General features: G+C 36.5%; 3 protein-coding genes and 1 non-coding gene across 4 annotated transcripts; all 4 read left to right on the top strand.

Annotated features, from left to right (window-relative positions):
- The first annotated feature begins 1125 nt into the window (after nt 1-1125).
- Nucleotides 1126-6385, top strand: CDPK6 (calcium-dependent protein kinase 6). Its single transcript, XM_086256692.1, has 8 exons — nt 1126-1911; nt 2631-2774; nt 3243-3395; nt 4019-4134; nt 4313-4480; nt 5066-5193; nt 5333-5432; nt 5888-6385. Exons 1-8 carry the CDS (start codon nt 1242-1244, stop codon nt 5969-5971), a joined length of 1563 nt encoding a protein of 520 aa, XP_086112818.1. The 5' UTR covers nt 1126-1241; the 3' UTR covers nt 5972-6385.
- A 2211-nt stretch (nt 6386-8596) lies between these two features.
- On the top strand, nt 8597-15472 carry TRH1 (Potassium transporter family protein). Its single transcript, XM_086256444.1, has 9 exons — nt 8597-8762; nt 9059-9302; nt 9397-9645; nt 9784-9831; nt 10328-10588; nt 10666-10718; nt 12249-12363; nt 12759-13010; nt 13843-15472. Exons 1-9 carry the CDS (start codon nt 8754-8756, stop codon nt 14940-14942), a joined length of 2331 nt encoding a protein of 776 aa, XP_086112570.1. The 5' UTR covers nt 8597-8753; the 3' UTR covers nt 14943-15472.
- A 541-nt stretch (nt 15473-16013) lies between these two features.
- On the top strand, nt 16014-19781 carry LOC147274160 (CAAX amino terminal protease family protein). Its single transcript, XM_086256167.1, has 4 exons — nt 16014-16781; nt 17102-17260; nt 18257-18328; nt 18579-19781. Exons 1-4 carry the CDS (start codon nt 16629-16631, stop codon nt 19245-19247), a joined length of 1053 nt encoding a protein of 350 aa, XP_086112293.1. The 5' UTR covers nt 16014-16628; the 3' UTR covers nt 19248-19781.
- Nucleotides 19782-21853: 2072 nt separating this feature from the next.
- On the top strand, nt 21854-21937 carry TRNAL-CAA (transfer RNA leucine (anticodon CAA)). Its single transcript has one exon. It is a non-coding gene; the product is annotated as a tRNA-Leu (tRNA).
- The last annotated feature ends 2352 nt before the right edge of the window (nt 21938-24289 follow it).

Raw genomic sequence — 24289 nt, 5'->3', positions numbered from 1 at the left:
GTTTGCAAGATACATGAGCCTCTCCACATGTAGAATAAAGTTGCACACGAGGCATGGCGTGCAAGTTTGATATACATGATTGATTCATTTCTTAACAATTTAAACTTTTGAAGTCCGGTAATTAACTAACTATTAAATTGTCAACTTGATACACATCAAAACAAGAATCTATATAAATGATTCAAATTATAATTTAGTATTATAACATGTTGCATTGTTTTAACAAAAAGAAAACATTTTGTTTATGGGTCATATTACGAGTGAACTATCAATTTATAATGACAGCAAAGCCAACATATGGTGGAATTGGATGCCCAGGTGATTGCAGTGAGGATCCTAAGTATTCTATACTCCCGTGTGCAGAGGGGCTTGTGGTGTTGTGGAGATGCAAATGGACCACCACACTCCCACCACCACCACACACACACGTACACCAAGTAAAAATATAAGGTCATGAGGAGCACTTCCAACACACATGTAGCAGATGGCAAATTTTATGAAAATATATATGCAAGGTGATCATTGTGCTGGTCCTCATTTTTGGTTGTGGAGGATATTTTAATATTGGTAAAGTAAGCAAGGGACCGTTTCCATTTTTTGTTTCTTTTAATTTGACATTTATGATTACACATCTGTGTCAAAATGTCAAATGTGAAAGTTTGCGCTTTCTGAGTCAATTTGAGCCTTCACATGGATGATGGATTGAATAATTAAGATTGATTCATGGGCCAAAATACTCAAAATCGATCACTTGTACACATTTCTCATGTTGGAATTGCCTGTGATTCTGCCAATGGGAAGCATTAGTTAGCTTCTAAATAAAGTGATAACATGTGAATAATAAAATTGAATTCGCTTGTGAATAACATACAAACATATGTCAATGGAAAAATCTATATTCTACTAAGAAGATGGTAAACTCATCAAATTTTGAGAGTTAATTAAATGTATTTGTATGACATATTTTGCATTCCATGTAAGAGAGGTGTTTAAATTCTTTTTTTATTTTTTATTTTTACTCAAAAAATATTTTTATTTTTATCTTTAAAAAAAATATTTAACCATGGTCAACTGAACTCCCATGAAGTCCATTATAGTCATTTTACACGTTCCCACTACTTGAGAGTTGAGACATAACTCCACCCACACCGGCGTTGACAAAGACCCAGTTCTAGTCTTTCCCTGTCCGAAGATCCCAACTCCCCCGCTTGCCGCCAAATTGACCAAAACACCCCCCAAAAATGGGCGGCAACTGCAGCACCGCCCTTCCCTCCGCCCAAGACTCCACCGAACACACCTCTAACGGCGTCGTCCGGGTCCTCCCTCCCAATGCCACCCCGACCCGACCCGCTCCACCCAAACCTCAACCCCATCCAACCTCAGCAACCGGCACCGCCCCCATCGGCCGGGTCCTGGGCCGGCCCATCGAGGACATCCGGTCCACCTACACCTTCGGCCGCGAGCTGGGCCGTGGCCAATTCGGCGTCACCTACCTCGTGACCCACAAAGAGACCAAGCAGCAGTTTGCCTGCAAATCCATCGCCACGCGTAAGCTGATCAATCACGATGACGTGGAGGATGTCCGCCGCGAGGTCCAGATCATGCACCACCTGACCGGCCACCGTAACATCGTGGAGCTCAAGGGGGCCTACGAGGACCGCCACTCGGTCAACCTCGTCATGGAGCTCTGCGCCGGCGGCGAGCTCTTCGATCGGATCATAGCCAAAGGGCATTACTCCGAGCGCGCCGCCGCGAACCTCTGCCGTCAGATCGTGACCGTGGTGCACTATTGTCACTCCATGGGGGTCATGCACAGGGACTTGAAGCCCGAGAATTTCTTACTTTTGAGTCGGGACGAGGACTCGCCGCTTAAGGCCACCGATTTCGGGCTCTCCGTGTTTTTCAAGCCAGGTCAGGACTCACGACTAATGGGTTGTGTAGTGAATGTTCAGCTTTGGCTGTTTAAATTTCATATATAGTTTTATTTTTACAGTTATTTTTCTGACTATAATGCTTGGTTTTGCTACTTGCAAAAAGCAAAAGGTGCAGTCTTTAACATGTATTTTGAAACCCCAATCTTGAAACAAGTAATGGGTTTGCTTCAATTTGTATGTTTGTCATTTGGTTCATGAAGAATGTCTCAATGCCATTTCATTGCATTGCTTGTATATGGTAAAAATTTTGAGGGAGAGGGAGAAAGGAGAGGTGGGTTAGGTGTTGATTTTGAGCTGGAGTTGATAACTTGTGAAAGCTGCATTGGTTTAGAAATTAACGGATTTAAGCCCCCATCACCTACTCTTCTTCATGAGTTATATCACTTTCCACTTATATGTCCTCTGGATTGGACTCATCTGGAGATGCTTCAGTGAACATTGCTATTGGTGGGAGAAGAGCATTTATCCTGGCATCCAGCATGTTAAGAGTTACAATTCATTGCTTGCCTTGTTTGCTCCTTGTACCAAAAAAATGAGCAAAATCCTACATATATGCCTATTCTTCTTGTAAAATGTAAATTACTAACAAGCACCTTATGGTTGCCATTGCCAGAATGTTGCTACTCATATTTCTCAATAATTTCAGTTGTTTTGGTTATACAAACCTAGAAGTTTACAGTTTGTTTTTGAGTGCAGGAGATGTATTTAAGGATCTTGTGGGAAGTGCATATTATGTTGCTCCCGAAGTGCTGCGCCGGAAATATGGATCTGAGGCTGATATTTGGAGTGCAGGGGTGATACTATACATTCTACTTAGTGGGGTCCCACCATTCTGGGGAGGTATGGCATTTGTTTCTGAATAGAATTTGGATATCTCTGTTATTGTTTACCCTTTCCTTTGAAAGTTGCCATTACCATGTAGTCCTTTTAATTTGTGAGTAGGAAAAAACAAAATATTACTTATAAATTCAGTTTATACTAGTACATCCATGTATAGATCATTTCCTTCATGAGTATGCCATCTGGTTCACCAATACTACTGAAAAGTCTCAGATGGGTTTTCACCGCCTTTGTTTTACATTTTTTATTCAATGTTGAAAAAGAACAAAGATTTTATTTTATTTTTTCCAAAACAAACTGATAGAAAATTTAATTACTTTACATCCTCCCTCATGACCAATTTAACTGGCAGTATGCATTATGCCATCACTCAACAGCAGCATGAATATAAGGTTATTATCCAGTAGTTATCACATTTCTAAAAGTTGCTTCATAGCAATCTTCAGTTTCACTTTTCTTTATGTGCAGAGAACGAACAAGGTATCTTTGATGCTATTCTTCGGGGACATATAGATTTCTCATCTGATCCTTGGCCTTCCATATCCAGCAGTGCCAAAGATCTTGTGAAGAAAATGCTTCGAGCTGATCCTAAGGAACGGCTTGCAGCAGTTGACGTCCTAAGTAAGTTTGACCAGAGATATTTCCTAGACATGGAATACTTTAAAGTATTTCAAGCTTTTTTTTGTTTTTATTTTTAAATTTTAGTATTTCTATTACTGTCCATTATTTGCTCTCCTGGTCTTTCCCCCTCCCTTGCCTACCTACACTCCTCCCTCTCCCAAAAGGAAAAATAAAAATAAAGGAAATGTGTGAGAAATTTTAATGCGTACTTTTTTCTAAGTAGAAGTGGGCATTATATTGCATAATTTGTAGTTGGGATCATGCTCTAGGAATAATGACATAGTATCATATCCTTCTTGGCATCATTTTTTATGTTAACAAATTAAGGGATGAAAGTTATAGAGGATTCTCCTGGTCACAGAGTCGCAGTTTTATCTAAGTGAGCTAGGCATGCGGTACATCAGAAGTTGTGGAGGATTTAGAGAACATTATAAAGAAGCTCAATTGATATGGTGTTCATCATCAGGATTTAGGAAGGCAATATGTTTGGCCCTATCATACAGACAGGAAATTTTCATGTCATGCGTTCTCTGTTAAACTCATCCATGAATTAGGATTCTTTCTTAGTCTTTATTTGCATTCAAATATGCTACAGTTTTTAAACCACTCAAATTGCAATGCAGATCATCCATGGGTGCGAGAAGATGGTGATGCATCTGATAAACCTCTTGATATTGCTGTTCTAACTAGAATGAAACAGTTCAGGGCAATGAACAAACTCAAGAAAGTAGCATTGAAGGTGAGAGTATCTTTTTATCGTCATTAGTAGCATCGTCTCCATGCATATTGGTACAAATGAATCCTAGGGCTTGGGCTGCTGCTGGGCTGGCCCATGTCATGAGAGTAGAAATGTATCAGTATCATCATGATCAAATCTTTAATCAAATTACACTTTTTTTTTTTTTTCTCTTTTTCAGGTTATTGCAGAAAATCTTTCAGAAGATGAAATCATAGGCTTGAAAGAAATGTTCAAATCCATGGACACAGATAACAGTGGAACAATTACATATGAAGAGTTAAAAGCTGGCCTTCCAAAACTTGGTACCAAGCTTTCTGAGTCTGAAGTGAGACAGTTGATGGAAGCGGTAATGTCTCCAGTCTTCTTAGTATCTGTCCAACTTGAGCTTCATGATGCTAGCGTGTTTTCCAATTTTAGTTAAAAGAAAGATATGAGAAAAGAAATGAGAGAAAAGAAAGAGAAGAGAAGAGAAGAGAATTTTAATCTCTTATATTTTTTTTTTTGGATGGGTAGGAAAGAAACAAAGAGAAATTTTTAATTGAGGACATTTTTGAAATATTTAAAAATCAAACAATGTCTAAATCTCATTGTTCTTGCCTGTATATCCACTCTTGGAGGGAAATAAAAGTGAGTCAGGGGAGAATGAGGTTCCAAAATCTCCTCTTTTCCTCAGATTTCTTCACCTTTACTCAACCATTTTTCTTCTCTTCTCCATTTCTTCCTTTCTAAACATGAATTCCTAAGAATATACTGAGAACACTTTGGTGGAATAGGGTCATCACCTCATTAATGCTAGAGCCTTTATAAGCCTAAATAAGTCATTCACTTTATAGCTAGCTTATATTTTATATAGTATATCCATGTGCACACTTAATTTTGATGATCAATTCCATGATTCTACAAATTTGACAAATTTTGTTTACCTTTTCAGGCTGATGTGGATGGAAATGGTACAATTGATTACATTGAGTTCATAACAGCTACCATGCACATGAATAGAGTGGAAAGAGAGGACCATTTATACAAAGCCTTTGAATATTTTGACAAGGACAAGAGCGGGTGACAATTTACTCTCTTACTAGGGAAATAGTTATAGCAGTCTTTTGTTCCCTATGTTTATACAAACATTATTGTTGAAAACTGATATTGAGTATCTGTTTTTTTTTTTTCTTTTTCCCTTAACTTGTCCTCATTTTAGGTACATCACGATGGAGGAATTGGAGCAAGCACTTAAGAAGTATAATATGGGGGATGAGAAAACAATTAAGGAAATCATTGCCGAAGTTGACACAGACCTTGTATGTTCATAATCTCTGTCTTCATGATATATATTTCTCCAAATTTTGTTTCTATCAATTATTGTTATTATTATTATTATTATTATTATTCTGGCTATTATGCACTGGAGATTAATAAATACACTTTAATGAAGATGTGGCACTTAAAGGATTAGGGTCTGGTCCTTTATAACATAATGGATCACTATATCGTTGCCCAAATTATATTTTTACTTAGATGATTAAGTGGTACAGAGCTGCTCCCCTCCCCTACTCCACCATCACCACCACCCACCCACACCCACATCCAAAATTGAAAAAAACAAGGAAAGGAGAAAATTTGATTGAAGGTATAAGGTGAAATGTTACCTTATAAAGGGGAAAGGAAATCTAATTATCCTTTTTTATTGGGGAAGCCTTGATGTTTAATGTTGAATGTTTCTGTCACAATTAATGAATTTCCAATTTATTTGCAGGATGGAAGGATTAACTATGATGAGTTTGCAGCCATGATGAGGAAAGGCAATCCGGAGTTGGTCACAAACAGACGAAGAAAATAAACTAAACACAGTTTGAATGTTTTGCTGAGCTAAACTCCTGGCTTAACCGGTTTGTTAATTTTGCGGGTTCTGTTAGTTTTAGCTGCTTGGGATTGCAAGAAAGTCCTTCGCCTGCCTTTTAGTGGGAGAGATGAGCTCAATTTCCAGCAGAGGCGGAATGTAGAAGGGACAAAGCAGGCCATGGCCCCTGCAAACTTTTGAAAAAAAAAAAATTCAATATAAGTTGTAGAATGAGTATATTTGATGCTTGTAATTACAATTTTTTTTTTCTCTTTCTATTCTATTATTCTCGTGAACATTTTAGTTAAATCAAACGCTGCCGCCTAACTCAAACCTCACAACATCATTTGGCTATGGCTATTTATTCTTTATGGTTATTGGTAATATGAGTTTATTATTATTATTTTTAGTCAATTAATTATATTGCTTTTTGTTTTTTTGGTTAAATACAAAAATAGTCTATTAAATTTACAGTGAATCTTAATTTGGTCCACTAAATATAAAAAGTATCAATTTGATTCACGAATTTTTTAAGTTGTATCAAAGCAGTACAAATGTTAACTTCTATCGAAAAATTTAACAGAAACTGGTTATGTGCACATCAAGTGATCACATTTTCAGAGGCATTTCAATTCGTTCATCACATTTACATGTGATCAATTTCATTAATTTTTTAATAGAAGTTAACGTTTGTACTATTTTAGTACAACTTGGAAAATTCATGGATCAAATCGACACTTTTTATAATTAGTTGACCAAATTGAGAATCAGTGTAAAATTCGTGGATCATTTTTGTATTTAACCCTTTATTTTTTAAAGATTGGGTATATTTAAACCCAATTATTTTGTATCTTATTCTTAGTACAACTTTTTGTATGTAATTTTTTGCCCACATTTATACTTGCAAAAAACTACAACCATTGATAATTTATTCTTGTAGTTTCCTTTATTTTAAGAACCATACATCTTCAAAGCTCAATTTCCTAAATAAAATTTCTCTATTAAATCAACCAATAAAATTAATATTTAAGAACTAGGTAAGACAATTGATGATGATAATGATTAATGCAACAAATTTGTAAAACATAGTATTCTAACAATAATTTTTTAACATGCTCACAATTAATAAATTCTAATTGCAAATAGCTAAATGAATTTATAAAATTCTTATGAATATATTTTGGGTGTAGTGTCATTCAAAAAATGTGTCATATCATTCATACTAATTATGTGAAAATTAAATATATGTATATGTACACAACTTGATAATTTCATACTATTTATTTTATAATGGAAAAAGTTAAAAAATAAAATAAAATTTAGTCACTATTGAAATTATTTGGTAAGATATTTGTAAAAATTAAACATATGTATTCCGGGAAGCATAGATATTTGTTTGGGACCCTGATTTGAATTCAATTGGTTTGTATAGTGTAGGGCATATTTCTTGTTTGGAAATTTAGTGGTGCAATGTAAGGGATAATATTTGGGTCACTCCCAGGGGGTATTCCAAGGTCACCCCGTCCCCCCATATTTCGATTTTGGCAATGTCGGTGCATGATCAGAACCGTTCACTTTTTAAATAACTAATTAAAGATTATTTTTGTAAAAAATCAAATAAATCGAAAATCATTTGGTTATATAACTGTTGTCAATTAAGTAGAAAAAATTGATGGTTTTCAATTAAAAAGTGATTTTTTGACCAAACCATTAATTTTTTATATTTAATCAACAACATTTATATAACAGAACGATTTCCGATTGAGTTGATTTTTTACAAAAATAATCTATAATAGGTGATCTAAAAAGTGAACAATTCCGATCATGCGCTGACATTACTAAAATTACGATTTTGGGGGAAGAGGTGACCTTGGGGTACCCCTGGGGTGACCCAAGTAGTGTCCCAATGTAAGGGCTAGAACGAGTTCTTCAACCTCACTCCCACATGCAAAAGAAAACAAAATGAGTGCAAGTTGTATAATCCCCTTATAACCTTATACTAATAACAAAACAATAGAAGCTGGAATTGTCATAAATCATATATGTGCTTGAAAGCACTGTTTGGTTCTTTTGAATGAACCATGGGAATCATTTTCAGAATTGAATATTTCATGTTCATTAATTTGTTGAACAAGTAATGGAATTAACATTTAACAAGAAATGGTATACCAACTTTATATCCTTGTAGACAAAGGGCTTAATATGTGTATTGATTCATTCATGAACCAATGAAGAAAAACTTAAATATCACGCGTATACATCCTATATGTCTCTCTTTTTCATTACATATTAAGTTGTGAATGTATATATCAATTATATGAAACTTTTACTCGTACAAATAATTTTCCATAAATATTAGGAGCATAAAAATATCAGAATATACCTGATAAGTGACATAAGTCCAAAGAAGTCATTTACCTAAAAAAAACTCCAGAGAAGTTAGAATTTCAGAAACTTAAAAGGGAGGAATCCGTAATTTGGATTTCAGCGACCAAAAGAGGGGGAATCTGCAAATAAACTTTTAGCAAGCTGATATTCTTTGCAGGGCCCACTGAAACATAAAAACTGAAAGATAGAGACAACCCCGGCGGCAAAGGACCCGCCAGATTTGGATCTGTTACAACGTTCGACTCGTTCGAATTCGATCAATCCCAGATTCCCATCCCTACCATATATTTTTTTCTCTGGTTTTCTTTTTTTGGTATCTGTAATTCTCTTATCATTTCGTTAAGCTTCAAAGGCCAGCAGGACACAGAGCGAATCGTAGAGGTCCCATTGCCGAATGGCCATGGTAAAATTCTCAATTTTCCGTTTGTTTCCCGGGAAAAATCAATGAGAAATGGCAAGAAAATGCTGCGAAACCAAGCCATTCTTTTAGAATTTCGTATTCATTGAATTGAAAATGAAGATAGAGCTTTTGGTTAGAATCTGATAGCTCGTTGAGGCATATTGACGAATAGGTTTCGCATAGAGCTTTAGCATATACTCTACTACAGCAATTGATTGTATACATTGTGTTTGGATAGTTACATGTTTACTGTTTAGCTTAAAAGCTCGAAATTTATGCACTATGTTTTCTTTTAACAGGTTTACAGTAGAGGTCAAATTAAACAAACTGTCCTTTCGGTGTATGGGAGTTTTGGTTTGGTGTTTGGTGCTTTGAGCATTTCCCCTCTTTATGTTTATAGATGTGCATTTTCTGGAGGGTTGTTGAATTACCAAACTGAGGATGTAGTACTTGGGGTGTTTTCGGTGATCTTTTGGACTATTACTCTTATTTCATTGTTAAAGTATGTTGTCATCTTGTTGAGCATCGACGATAATGGTGAAGGTAAGTGCTGAATCTGCTGATACACTTGTCATTGATTATGTGAGCCCTTTTGTTGTTTTGCGGAATTATGGTTGCATTGTTGAGTCATTGGCAGGTGGGATTATTGCATTATACTCACTCCTTTGCAGAAATGCAAAAATCTCTTTGCTGCCTAATCATCAAGCAGCTGATGAGGAGATCTCTACATATCGTTACCAAGGTCGTTCCCATAGGAACAGGCCCACTTCTCCGTTGAAAGAATTTATTGAGAGACATAAAAGTGCAAAAACCTGTTTACTTCTTCTAGTTTTATCTGGAGCTTGCATGGTGATTTGCGTTGGTATCCTCACTCCTACAATAACAGGTGACTTTCCTTTGTTTGACCTCTTTGACCCTTAAAAAAATTCCAATGGGACTTGTAGTCTTGCACTGATTGATTTTGTACAGTGCCATTGCTTATCTCTTTAACAACCTGTGCTAATAAATGTTTGGTTGTTTGCAGTTTTTGCATCTGTTGAAGGGCTAAAATTTGCAAAGAATGTGCATAATAGTGAGTGTTTCTTGCCAAAAATAGAATATATCCATATACATATATTATATAAATCTTATCTTAATAAAATTTAATATTTAATATTTATATTCATCCAAAATAAAGATAATATGTTATGATAATGAACTTAAGCAGTTGTCTGGATTATCTGGTTTTGCTACAAGTTCCAAACTTATTTAAGTATATATGTATATACACATATATAATAGTGTCTGATATTTTGCAAATAAGGTTGCATCCACTAGCTCAACCATAACCTTGTCAAACACTCACTTCCATATGCTGAACAATGAATTGCTTGGCTGCCTAATGGAAGGGAATCATGGCCTCTCAGACCCTGATTTCAGCACTGTACCAATAAAGTTGCAAGAGGGAAAGGAGAAAACATAGGGTTTGGGGATTCGCAGAATTGCCTGTTTTTCCATATATAAATATTACTTGCTCTTAAAAATTTATCTAATGCCATTCTAGCTGCTAACCTTCTACACAAACACAGGTGCCGTGGTTGTTATTGGCTTTATTTTATTAGTTGGCCTTTTTGTTTTGCAACACCGTGGCTTCCACAAGGTGGCCTTCATATTTACTCCCATTGTGATCCTTTGGATACTGTTGATTGCTGCTATTGGAATCTACAACATCATTGAGTGGAATCCAAAAGTATATCAAGCTCTTTCTCCATATTATATTTACATATTCTTTAAGAGGACAGGAAAAGATGGTTGGATTTCTCTTGGAGGAATACTTTTATGTATTACTGGTAAGTACGTCACTTGGACTTTTTTGTTCTGTAGCTTTTACTTCTCATAATTGTGTAATGCTTTTTGTCAATTGCAGGAACTGAATCCATGTTTGCAGATCTTGGCAACTTCAAAGCAACACCAATAAGGGTATGCACGACTGCTAATTGCAACTTAGGTCTTTTAGTTTGTGCTAACCTTCCTTGAAGTCATGATGAAAAATAATATCTATTTGTTCATTTTCAATTGTTTTTAATTTTTTTTTTTTGCAATTCTTAAGAGGTCTTGAGGCCCAGGGATGATTTTTTTGGATTCTTCATCATGGTGTGAAGAACAGGTTTATTAAACTACACATGACTGGATAGCAATACATTGTCATTAAAACAGTGAAACTTCTTTCTACCAAAAAAGAAAAAACAATGAAACTTCTTGTCTGGTAGTTCTTTTTCAGATTCTGATATGCTCAATGTGTCTCCGAAATGAAATGGAACTACCCAGTAACTTGTTATCACTCTTGTTTTAGCCTTTTAGGAGTAACATGCTTTGGTCAACAGGAAGGATAACCCATGCAACTGATGCAGTAAATGTGCATACTTTACAGTTTTCTACACGATCCAATGAAGTCATGGTGACCTTGAGGTGGTGGAAAACATATGTTAGTCTCACTTAGTTGGGGTTTTGGATGTGAGTGAGTTCAATTATCAACTTTAAGGTGTTGCATTCGGGCTATCTGATTTAAAGGAGGTTTTTTTATTGATTAAAATCAGGGTCATCTAAACTATACAGAAGTTTGAAGGGGTATATGTCCATTTTTGCATGATGGTGGTAATGCTCACCTTGGTGAGCAAAAATGAATCCATCTGCTTTTATTTATCATCAACGACATCATCATCATGTTGCTGTTATTATTATTATTATTTTCTTTTTCAATGCAGCTCATTGTATAACTCCTATGTCATACACTGATGGGAGATGAGCTAGTGGCTTAATTCAGGTTTCATTTCATATATATTTTGCTTTTATTTTTCTTTTGCCTGCATGATGGGGTTTCCTGTAAGTGTCAGAGGCTGACCTAATCTACACAGAGAGTGATATTAACTATTAAGGCATAAACCCTCTTTTGGTTTGATTGTGGGAAATCACAATTCGTCTGGCTATTTTCTCTGAAGAACAGCCTTAACTGGCAGGAGCCTTTCTAAATTTTGTACCTCTCTTTTCTGGTTGGTGATCAAAGCATTATGTATGTCCCACATAATTTCTATATAAATGAATACTTGGGTGTCTTTCTGGAGGATTGGCACTCTATCCTTCATGGATTGGTTTTCCCAGTCTGCTGTGCTATGTGGATTGTTGAAGAAGGGAAGGCTGGGGAAATTGTTTTCTGATGGATCCTTATTCAAAAAACTTTTGAAAAGTGAAGCTTTTTTTTTTTTTTTTTTTTTTTTTTTTTTAACTTTAAAGATTTTGTCACAGCTTCACCAATATGTTTAAATAATATGGCTACCTCATTTTCACAACCTTGTTTTAAGAAGTTCCTACTTTTAGACAAACTTCTTTTGAAAAGTGAAATCTTATGTTTGAATTTTACCCTGCAGCTTCACCATTTAGCCTCTATTATTGAGGCTTTGATCAGCAGTTCTAGGTTGCAAGGGAAACACTAACACTTGTTGCTATGTGCAGGTTGCATTTTGTTGTGTGATTTATCCATGTTTAATACTTCAATACATGGGACAAGCTGCATTTCTTTCAAGAAATCTGTCTGCAGTGTCTATGGGCTTCTATGCTTCTGTTCCAGGTAAGCATCTAAAAAGTGTTGTCCAGTAGACCATCTGTTATTTTATACAAGGCAGGCGCATATGCCTCAACGTGGCTGAGTTAGGGCCTGCTTGGTAATGCTTTTGTTTTTGCTTTTTAGTTATTTTTTATTTTTTACTTCAAAAGATGGGAGAAAGATATGGGAGAAAGGAGGGAGGGAGATGCGGCATGAGAGGGGTGGAGAAGAAGTAAGAGAGAACATATAAAACTAGAGAAACAAAAAAATATTTAACAGCCTGCATTTGACACTTGGCATTGTAAGATTGAGCATTCTTGCATTATATTTTTAAGGTTGATTCCGTTAAGAATAACTATTATTTGACTTACATGACCTTCATGTCTAAATCAAAAATGATCTTCATGTCATGTTTGTAGTTCCCTTAGTTTGGCCAGTACTTGTGGTTGCACCTTTGGCCGCCATTGTTGCCAGTCAACCTGTTATCGCTTCCACATTCTCAGTTATCAAGCAATGCCATGCAATACGATGTTTCCCTCGTGTTAAGGTTGTCACACGGAGACGGATCCCTGGTCAGATATACATCCCTGAGATAAACTGGATTCTTATGATTCTCAGTCTCGTTGTCACAATTGGTCTTCGAGACACAAATCATATAGCAAATGCTTATGGTATGTCATCTTTGCTCTAAAACAAAAACTTTTAGTATAAGTTAACATTATTGCCCTTGTTGGTGAGTGTTTGCGCATGTTATATAATTGTTAAGTCTGTCAAAGAACATGTCAGTGTTCTCTACGGAAATCAAATATTGTGTTGAGTATCATATATGCTCATACATAATGTGACAGCTATTAAGAAATCAATAGCATGTCGCGAAGCAGGTTTGGGGGATTTCTGGGTTAAAAACAAAAAAAATAGGATGTCCGCACAATAGACATAAATCATGATAGAAGTGTTTGATTTTCTTTTAATCATAATTTTTTGCCCTTCCGAATTACCATGAACCATATATGTGGTACTTTGGGAAATGGGTGACTTTCTCTGGACAGAATAAGCTGCTCTTACCCAAATAAATGTCAGTTCATTGGAATTCTGCAGATTGTGCATTTTTCTTTAAAGAGGCTATTTGTTATATTCAGTAGGTACGAGAATGGTACCAGGTTGATACTTCATGCAAAAAACTGCTTTCTTTTTAATAGCAAGAACCTACAGTGTCTAAGGACCTGTGACTTCCCATTCATTATGGTACCTTGACATGACATACTCAGCTATTATCAGTAGCTTAATTTATATCCATATCCAAGCAAAACGTGTATAGATTACATGTAATCAAGACTTCCTAGTTGGGTGCAGATCTGGTTGACCCATCAAAGGGCGAAAATTTTATTTACTTTTTCCAATGTATGTTATGCATTATATGGTCAAATGATAATAAAAATATAGTAAATTTCTAGTCTTTTTTTGTTTGGTTAGTGAGAGCTTGTCTTGCTGTCTTATTATCAGGGATTGCATATTTGGCTGTGACATTCATAACGACGTTGTTGACATCACTAGTCATCAACCTTGTTTGGCATAAGAGTTTTATGCTTGCCCTTTTATTTAGTCTACTTTTTGGTTCAATTGAAATCATCTACCTTTCATCTTCATGTATGAGAATCCTTAAAGGTGGATGGTTTCCCCTTGCTTTATCTGTAGTCTACTTGGTAATTATGTATGTCTGGCAATATGGCACGAGGAAGAAGTATTTGTATGACATGCATAACAAGGTTTCCATGAGGTGGATACTCACGCTGGGTCCTAGTCTTGGGATTGTTAGGGTCCCTGGGATTGGCCTCATCTACACTGAGTTGGCTAGCGGAGTCCCAGCAACATTTACTCATTTCTTAACCAACTTACCAGCCTTTTACCAAGTGGTTGTCTTTGTTTGTGTTAAAACTGTTCCCGTTCCTTATGTACCCCAACAAGAAAGGTATCTCATTGGTCGGATTGGTCCCATATCTTACGGGTTGTACCGCTGTATGATTCGGAATGGGTATAAAGACGTCTTTAGACATGATGACGACTTTGAAATTGACCTGGTGATGAGCATAGCAGAGTTCATCCAAATGGAAGCAGAAGGTTGTGGAACACCTGAAGGCACTGTGGATGGCCGCATGGCAGTTGTGAGGACATCTGGGAAGTTCAGCACAAGATTGGTAATGTCACAACTTTCCAGTCAAGGAGAAAGCAGCAGTTCAAGTTCTTCAGCCATTGTGAGCAGCTGCAAGTCATCCACGCTGCAGAATTTGCAGGCCACGTATGAGCAAGAATCACCAAAACTCAACTATTGGCGGCGGGCTCGGTTTGGGTTGCTGGATGCCAAAAAAAAGGATGATGCACGTGTGAGGGAGCAGCTCTTGCTACTTGTGGAAGCAAAGCATGCTGGGGTAGCATATGTAATAGGTCACGGGTATTTAAAGGCAAAATGGAATTCACCGTTCTTAAAGAAGTGTGCTATCGACATTGCCTACTCTTTCTTGCGTAAAAATTGCCGGTCCCCTGCTGTTACTTTGAACATTCCTCATATTTGCTTGATTAAGGTGGGCATGAACTATATTGTGTAATGCAATTGCAACCTCCGGTGGTACATCTTCTTAGGATGCATATTTTGGCAGAAAAATTTGCAGGGTGCCTACTTTATTCAGAGACACAAACACTTGCTTTGTGTGAATAGTTTCAGATTTTTTGGTGTTTGGAAGATATATGTGTTGCTCACTTGGAATAAAGCATGGGTGGAGGAGGTGCATGTCAATGTCAAGCTGTGTGGTGTTCTACTGCTAATTAAGGGGGTTCCTAATAATTGGGTTTGCCAGAGATATGCAGTCTGTCATTTGAAGCAGCATTATATTTGGTCCCACAAAATTTCAAGCCACATAATTCTTGTTTCCCCAAAAATGGTGAATTTCGTTAAGTAATATCCCAATCAGTTTTTTTTTTTTTACATGTATGGAAATAGCATTCTTTTTTAATTTCATTTGAATGGTGATGGAGCGTTGTACAAATGACAGAACCTTGTCCAGATTACTTTGCTCAGCTACAAGGATTGGTCTTTGTCATTCATAATTCATTACAAAAGAAATTCATTGACGTTTTGTAGTTTCTTTTTACTTTTTTAGTATCACCTTCTCCTTTTCTGCTCCATATGAATGACGTTGAAATGCTGTTTTATTGCTTTGTATTGTGGATGGAAGTATAAAACTCAAAATCTTCATAAAGTTGAAGCTAAGTTTTAGTATTCAATCAGGGATGATAATTTTTCGCAAATTATGTGCATACAATTTTATTTTGGTAATGAGGAAAATCTCTACAGTCCACTCCTTTATCGAGTACAAGGCTTAAGGTAAATTCTAGATATGTGTAATTCCTCGCAAATCACATGTATCAAGTAAGTAATTCTAAATGTGTGAAATACAGCTCATCTCATGTTTATCCTTTTATGGTTGAGACATTCATGTGAATTCGGCAAATAAATTATATTTAGGAGGTTCACTAAATTCGGAGAATAACATATATAGTACCAAATTGTGGATGGATAATCCACAAATTTGGACTAAACAAATAAGCTGAATTTACGTAAATAGACAAGCCAAATCAAAGTCCCCTTCTTTTTGGGTAAGCAAAGGCAACCACAACACAAAGTCCATAAAGCTGAGAAGAAGAAGTTGGGTTCTTACTTCCTAATCCTATATTTTATTTGCTTGGTTCTACCTTTTGGTAGTCCAGCACTCCAGCCTTGTAATCTGGTCAGAGAAGAAAAAAATTGCCCTGGAAAAAAGGGCAAATCAAATTATCATTTATCATTTTATGGATGGGTAGCCCAAATGCAATTTTCAACTACGATTATGAGTTATGACCAACAACTAATAATATCCCAATTCCCAGAGATTCTGGGAATTGGAAAACTCTTATCCAAGTCTCCAAACACCCCCTCAAACCCAAACATTACTCAACCAACCAGAGGCAGAGGCCCAGTCCAGTCCAGTCCAGTCCAGACCAGACCCAGCAGGCATGATAGAGCAGGCAGCCAATATAATACTCTGCACTAACAAATCCCAAACTTTCTCCAACACTTTCTGAGAAACCAACCAACCAATTCCCATTTCTTTCTATCTGGGAATCTGGGAATTGGAGAAGCAAAGGCCACTCAACCGTCCAAACAAACAGAGGAATTGGAAGAATTTGGAACGAAACCTCTCTCAAGTTTGATGTAAACAGTGAGTGTTTGGAGCTTTGGAGAATTCGCTCACAACATGTTGAGCTCCACTTGCTCTCACTCTCTCATTCGCCGCCCTTTCCTTCAATCCTCCGTCCCCAAAACTAGGGTTTCGACCCGACCCGGGGCTTTATATCCAGTTTCCCGGAGTTTCAGGATCTCCGAATCTCATTCCAGGACTTCCAACACCGTAAGCAATTTTTGAAATTAATGTTCCCTCGTTTCTTTTTATTTTCGCATTTGCCGATTGCTTACAGTTTGTTTACTGCTTGCTTGCCGAGAAAATGCATGAAAAATCGACAATTTTGGACTTTTTTATTGAGTTTTTAATTGAGTTTTACTTATTGTTCACGGAAGTATTTGTCAGAGAAAAGGGTGAGACTTGGTTTTTGTATTCTTTCTGATTTTCCATGGTTTTCTCGGAGGTCAAACAGAGGGAGTATTGTTTTATATCATCCATTAAGTTTGTACTTAGTAGTTTCCATATCTGTGTTTTGGGTTATTTTGCAGAGATGGACAAGAATTTCATGCTTTAGGCAAGAGGAGTTCTCTTCAGAAACCCCGAAATCTGAATGTTTTGGACACTTGGGGGTGCCTGAAGAAGTAGTCAAGTCCGAATTCGATGATTCCAACGTGGTTAAAAGGGATTGGGCAGTAACTCTTCGAGAGGTCATATTTCCTTGGTTTTATTACTTTATTCAATGAGTTTGAAATGTTAATTCCAGTTTTTGGGTGCCATAGATACTATGTTTAATCGTTGTATGAATGTCTGGTTGCTGTTGTTGTAGTGTGTAAAAGAACTGGATATTGAATAGCTTATAGAACACACAGAGATTTGTCAAAACTATTCTTGAGATTACTAGGAATGTAGTTTGGAATTTCTGACATGTTGACTAACTGCCTTGTTGATCCATCTACATAATTTGTATGGTAGTTGAAGGTACTAGTGTTATATTAAGTATAAGACTTACAATTGGGATAGTTTAAAGACAATGAAGATTAATTACATCTGACATCAGATAGGCAGCCTTTTTTTATTGGCAGAAAATTAGATTGTCTTAAGGGTTCGAGTGATTTATGGTGTTCAAGAGTATTGCAACAGTCACCACATCACTCTAGAAGGAGTTTTCTAACTTTCATGGTTACAGTTGACTTAAGTTGAGCAAAGAAAGTTCAATGGAAGTTCATCAGTCTATATAAGTTTAATGGAAGTTTTGGGCAGTTACCATCTGCATTAACTGTTTCTAAAACCATGGTAAGTTATTTAGTTCTTCAGATGGACCATCTTTCTATGGTGGTATCCTATACTTTAAGCATCAAATAGTAAATACCTAAAGTAGGTTGATTTAATGGAAAACATATCCAGCACAAATGGTAGGGTGTATGGTTAGGATGGAAGATATTTTTTCATTTGCTTTACAGTTATGCTTCATATAATTGTCAAGACATTGAAGAACAAGAAAGTGGTTTAATTTTTACCTCCATCAGAAACTAAGATTTTGACTCCAATTTCCTTTTCATTGCTCCACCTATTTAGTGAATTAAATGATGATCACTTCTGAGAGGAAAATTCTATAAACAACTAGTATTACTTGGATTTGAAAACATACCACAGGTTGCTTCAAGGTTTTCATTTTATTTCCTTGTTGGGATGTTAAATTTCAGGCTGCAGATGCAGTGTTTAGGGCAATTGGAAGTCGGTGGAGTGTACCATGGACAGCAGAGACCATAATGCAGGTAAGTGCTTGCCACGTCAATAGTATAAGATGAAGGTTAGAATTGAATACGACTAGATGATAGTTATGGAACCAAGCTGCCATTATTCATCTTCTACTTTTAGGCATGGGTTGTCAAGGAAAAATTATGGAAATGGGGTGTACTTAACAACCAGGATTTATAACGAAAGAGACTTTTGCCCCTTCATTGTTGTTGAAAAATGACTGGATTCACTGTTATTGGCAAAGTTGATGTGATATACATGATGCAGGTTATGCTACTCTGGGTTGTTGCTTTCTGGTTCATAGGTTCTTGGATGGTTCCATTTGCAGCTCACCTGGCAGGTTTCAGCAGGGAATCATTAACATTTAGAGGACAAGCCTTATTCAGCCTGGTGACTGATGTTACTGAGGGTATTGCTGGAATTGTGATCCTTCATCGCTGCTTATCTCGTTTTCGTCCTCTTCCTCCAGATTGGTTTAGATTTAGCTTGAAAGGAACCTGGCAGTTAGATGTCGTCCTTGGATGCCTTATGTTTCCCCTGGTCAATCGGCTCTCACAGTTCAACCTCACCCTACTGCCACTTTTGCCTTCCACTCCAGTCACACTATCAAGTGTTGAGCAATCAATTTTGGCAAGGGATCCAGTTGCAATGGCACTGTATGCAGTAGTAGTTTCAGTGTGTGCTCCCGTGTGGGAGGAGATAGTCTTTCGGGGTTTCCTACTTCCTTCCTTGACTAAGTACATGCCAGTATGGTCTGCAATATTGGTGAGCTCAGTAGTCTTTGCTTTAGCACATTTCAATGTACAGAGGATGCTACCGCTTATATTTCTTGGGGTGGTGATGGGTGTTATATTTGCAAGGTCGAGGAATCTATTACCATCAATGCTCTTGCATAGCCTTTGGAATGGCTTTGTATTTTTGGATTTAATGAAATAAGCCCAAGACTTGTCCTTGTGATTCATTCATCGGCCAGTCCACTCTCAAAGAAGCATCCAAACTAATGGTTTGCATTCCATCCGAGGATCAGAGGGCCCTATGCCCACTACAAGACTAGCTGCTTGCTCTGTGTCTGCGATGTTGATGAAGCAAATCTCAGCAGAATGCAGTTGAAGTCCCCACTAAGTTAATGTGAAGTCACAGTGGTTGACTTTGAAGTCCTTTATCATCAAGAGGATCAGCTTGATTCTTTGTTCATATGTAATATGTATGATGGATAGCAATGGGAAAAGAAAATGAAAAGAAATCATTATTTTGGCCTTGAGAACATCTTCAAAGTCAGCATTTGTTGGATGAACACATTGTTTTTACTTCTTTTCTTCTTTCAATTCCCTTCCTACTGGTCTCTGTGACGAATAAACTATTAATTTAGAAAGGCATGGCTGCTGAGTATAACTGTGTAAGTAGGCGGTGTTGCCCATTGTAATGAAAATGTGGTATTTGACTTTTCAAATAGAATTACTCTACGACTCATTTTTCTTTTTTGCTATGAAATGAAGGATTTCATTGAAACAGCCACACAGGCTCGAAGAAAACAATACAAACAGACCAAAACCAAACTAACAAGCAGAAACCAAAACCTAAGACTAAAACCAAAAGGACTAAAACCCACTTGTAGAATTTGTAATGTCAAGTTGACCAAAACCAAAAGGACTAGAAAAAGGGCTCGAGGCTCGACAACCCAGCCTGCATTATTAGTGGACCATGATCCACATCTTGAGCTTTGCATTGAATCTAACTGGTTAAATGTATAATTTCTTACTGATCTAAATGACTTAATACGAGGATAAGTACTTAAGGGTTAGATTTACTTCAATAAATTATAGATTTCATGTTAAATTTAATTATTAAATGTATTGTTCTCAAGGAATAAAATTTCGGGTTTCGAGGAAATTTCGATGGAAATTTCGACGGAAATTTCGAAGATTTTTAAATTTCGACAAAAATTTGATGGAAATGATGGAAATTATTATCAAAATACGAAAATTTTGAATGAAACTTTACCATATGTTTATTTATCATATTATCTACTAAATTGATAAAAAATATTGAAGAAACCAAATTATATAGTAGGTTTCATGTTATATAAGATAAATATAATGCACGCTGGAGACAAATACTGTTAAATAAAATTAGTATAAAATGAAATTAGTATATTATCTATACTCTATAATATATACACTAAACCCTATATATTTTATAATCTATATTCTATATTATTTAGGATATGGTATATGATACTATGGTTTAAGCCCTTTAGAGTACTTTAAATTATTTTTTATATAAAAATATATTATAGTTTACTAGTTTAGGGTTTAAAAACAACTAAACGAAACTCCAAAACGGGCAAACGAAACCCCAAACTATATTTTTTCTTCACAATTAACCCAAAGGCCCCAAACCCCAATCAACCCTAAACCTTTTTTTTTTTCTTCTTTTTCTTTCCTTCCTTTTCTTTTTTTTCTTTTCTTTTTTTTTTTCTTCTTTTTTTTTTTTTCCTTCCTTTCCCTTTCCTTTCTTTTCCCCCGAGGCTCCACTCTCCAGCAGGCAGCAAGTTGTTTTTCTGCATTTCTTCTTCGGCCCGTCGCCCCTACATCTCCCCCGCCGTCGCCCCTGCCCTCGGCCCGTCGCCCCTGCCCTCGGCCCGTCGCCCCCTGCCCTCGCCCCGTCGCCCTCTGCCCTCGCCTCTCTCCTTCGATCTTCCCCTTGCCGTCGCCTCTCTCTCCCCCTCGATCTCCCCTTGCCGCCGCCCTGCCGCCACCCCTCTTTCTCCCTCGATCTCCCCCCTGCAACCTCTCCATTTTTCTGCAAAAACCCAGCTCCAAAACCAGATCGAAAACCACCGTCGAAAATTTCGATGATTTCGACAATTTCGACGAAATCATCCCGAAATTTTAGCAAATATGGGTTTCGATTTCAACACCCCTAAAAATCAAAATTTTCGGCGAAATTTCGCCGAAAACTTCGAAATTTAACACCCTGATTGTTCTTCACTTATTCTACATATTCAATATTCAATTCATTAAGTGAGTCTTGCATTTGTATTCCAATTCCAAATTAACACTCAAATCAAATACACACACAAAAACAAGATCATTAATTGGTGTTCAATTTTACTTTTAGTTTTAGTATTTATAGGTTTAAATTTTATATAAAAAATTAAGAAAATTAAGTTAGTTTCATTATCTCCATAAGTTCAATTTTAGGGTCACTTTTATTTATATATTTAATTAATTCTTCTTCTTCGATAAGACTCATGTTGTTTTGTGACGTCAAATATATTTAAATGCCTAATTACAGAATAACTATACAGTAAATAAGTAAAATAACTTATTTTACATAATTTAATAATTTTTTAAAATTATGAAACGGCCTCTGAGATATGCATCGAATTTTGTTTAAATGTTTCGGTAAAAGAAATTTTGTATGGTACACCGTACACGACTAACAAGTAACAAGGTGTCACTACAATTTGCATTTGTGGTATTTTATCACATGTCTTTTGCAAGTTTAAAATCATAAGTGAGAGCAGTTATTAACAATCAGTCAGGATGGCCGAGTGGTCTAAGGCGCCAGACTCAAGTTCTGGTCCTCTAACGAGGGCGTGGGTTCAAATCCCACTTCTGACATTTTCCTTACCATTTTTTTTTGGATTTTTTGCATTGCCTAGTCAGCTATGCTCTTATGGAAAAAATGTTGCAGAAGCTGTTGTAAAGGCTGCTCTGTCACATAAAAAGATAAAATTCCAAAGGACAAGTTGTTGCCAATTGCCATCATCCATTTCTTTTACTTGAATTCATCTTTCCTCTTTTTGTGTATCATACACAACAAGTCTGATCTCATACATCAAAGTTTGTACTCCCAATTTTTGTTAAGCATTGCCATTAAAAATGAATTTTATCTAAGAATTAAACAACTACATATATATATATATATATATTATATGTGATATAAACACACTCTATGTACATCGAAATCACAGGCTCTAGCTTCTATGACTCGTAAGGCATTAAACACACTTGCAGCCATTCCCATCTCATCCAATGATCCAATCTCTCTTTCTTTCGTTATACTAGATTTGATATCATTCGTTATACAAAGTCCGCCAGGCAAATACAAAAAAACTTCTACTTGCATGCTCTTTAACAATTTGAAGTCATTGATATCAAAGTTGTCAGGAGATATTTCGATACATATGCCATTCATTGTATCTGTAATGTACTGAGATATATATAAAAATGATAGTCCTCCGTGTATTGCACATACCATTTTGATGGGGTGACACATACTCTGATTACGAAAAAGAAAAGGAAACAAAAAGTTTGGGTCATGCTCGTGAAATGGTGCTTCTGTGACTTAAAAACGCCCACATGAACCAAAATGCATGCTCTAAAAATTGTACAAAAGTGTGACAGTCTCAGTGTCTCACATTGACATATTTTTTAGGGTCTATATGCATTCTATATATATTAAGTCTTGCAAATACCCAAAAGCTAATTTTGGGTAATACTCCAATGAGAGAGGTAGCTTATTGGGTAAGAGAGGGTGTAATTGGAGAATGTAAAAGTTGCAGTCATACATATAAATACACAGAGAAGTCACCTTTAGGCTTGCACCGTGATCACCATAAACGAATCCCAATTGCTAGCTTAATTACTTGAACTGCATGACAATGCCTCTGTTGCCTTCTCCTGTCTCCATGTCACGTGCAATACAGCTGTAGTGGATATCCACACTGAGCCAAACCTTGCCTGCCATTTATGGGAGTAGTTCAGATACAGTGAGGCACCTTTATACTATAATTACCCACAGGACGTGACCCACATAATGGTATCAAATGTTCAATGTTTTTGCCGGTCCTGATTCCCATAGAATCTGCTTTCAAATACTGTGAATTTAAGAAAGAACCAAAGGCACAAACAGAGGGCCTTTAAGCTCACAAAAAAACAGAGGACATTGGGGCGGACAGACACATCCCCAAGAGCATTGTTCTATAATTTTATTGGCATGTATGCATGTATTCATGTATAGATAAACTGCAATAAACCAATAATGCATATCAAGTTAACATCTTTTTTCACGTGTAAGTCGGAATATGCATATATTATGTGCTAATAATGTATATCAAATTAACACTCCTTCATGTGCAACTTTAATCTGCACATGTAAAGCTGACATATACTAATTACTAATAGATAAATTAAGACATAATTAAAAAATTGAGGATTTGAACCTAGGACCGGCTACAAACAAGCCTATGATGCCATGTTAGCAGAGCTGATCCAAGGATTTAGGAGGCCTTGGGTAGATAAGTAGATATTCAACTTAGAAAATTAGTCTAAGTTGCTTGAAACGCTAGCCCTACAAGTTAGACAACTATTATGCCCTAAAACAGAAGTTGTCATAGATTGACCACAATGTATATTAAGTTAATCATTTATGGCAAAGATCTCGGTTTTTCGTTGAATTTCATTACTTCTAATAAGTTGTATATTATAAACTTAATAGTAAAAGAGATAAATACGTAACACTAATTCGAAAAAAATTATACGTTCTAACATGATCACATATTCTGATATTTACATGCAGGCATTGAGTAATGGATTGGCCAATAACCCAAAAGGAAATGTCGTCTGATATTCACTCTCAGATGTGCACATAGGGGGTGACACAGATGAGACAGTCATATGAACAACATCCAATCCAACAGATACACATGAATGAAGGCTACATGCCAATTAGTCCAAGTCTAGCAAATTCATCAGAGCCGTTGAACGTCAGCCATTTGATGTGGGTTCTGATCGAATTTGAAGGGTGGAGATATGTAGGAGAAGTAGACAGGTGCGGTTAGTGGAGAGGTACAAACTACAAAGTTGGTGATGTTGAAGCTTATCCTCTTCTCCCATTTGGGCTCTATCAGGCTGCAGCTGCTGACACTTTATTTCGAAGTCCATAAAATACAAAACCAAGTGGCAAGTAGC

Source organism: Dryas octopetala, chromosome 9, assembly GCF_963921425.1.
Source record: "Dryas octopetala chromosome 9, drDryOcto1.1, whole genome shotgun sequence".
NCBI classification, from domain to species: Eukaryota; Viridiplantae; Streptophyta; class Magnoliopsida; order Rosales; family Rosaceae; genus Dryas; species Dryas octopetala.
The sequence above is the reverse complement of the archived record's forward strand: the minus strand, read 5'-3'. Positions and strand labels throughout refer to the sequence as shown.

What these genes read in the sequence shown, in the direction of transcription:
- CDPK6 (XM_086256692.1), top strand. Translation starts at nt 1,242, where the DNA reads ATGGGCGGCAACTGCAGCACCGCCCTTCCCTCCGCCCAAGACTCCACC. An exon ending in GGTCCCACCATTCTGGGGAG is followed by an intron (nt 2,775 to 3,242) that starts GTATGGCATTTG and finishes CTTTATGTGCAG; the next exon opens with AGAACGAACAAGGTATCTTT. An exon ending in TGAGACAGTTGATGGAAGCG is followed by an intron (nt 4,481 to 5,065) that starts GTAATGTCTCCA and finishes TTACCTTTTCAG; the next exon opens with GCTGATGTGGATGGAAATGG.
- TRH1 (XM_086256444.1), top strand. An exon ending in TGCAAAGAATGTGCATAATA is followed by an intron (nt 9,832 to 10,327) that starts GTGAGTGTTTCT and finishes ACACAAACACAG; the next exon opens with GTGCCGTGGTTGTTATTGGC. An exon ending in TCAAAGCAACACCAATAAGG is followed by an intron (nt 10,719 to 12,248) that starts GTATGCACGACT and finishes TGCTATGTGCAG; the next exon opens with GTTGCATTTTGTTGTGTGAT.
- LOC147274160 (XM_086256167.1), top strand. Translation starts at nt 16,629, where the DNA reads ATGTTGAGCTCCACTTGCTCTCACTCTCTCATTCGCCGCCCTTTCCTT. An exon ending in GGGCAGTAACTCTTCGAGAG is followed by an intron (nt 17,261 to 18,256) that starts GTCATATTTCCT and finishes GTTAAATTTCAG; the next exon opens with GCTGCAGATGCAGTGTTTAG. An exon ending in CAGCAGAGACCATAATGCAG is followed by an intron (nt 18,329 to 18,578) that starts GTAAGTGCTTGC and finishes TACATGATGCAG; the next exon opens with GTTATGCTACTCTGGGTTGT.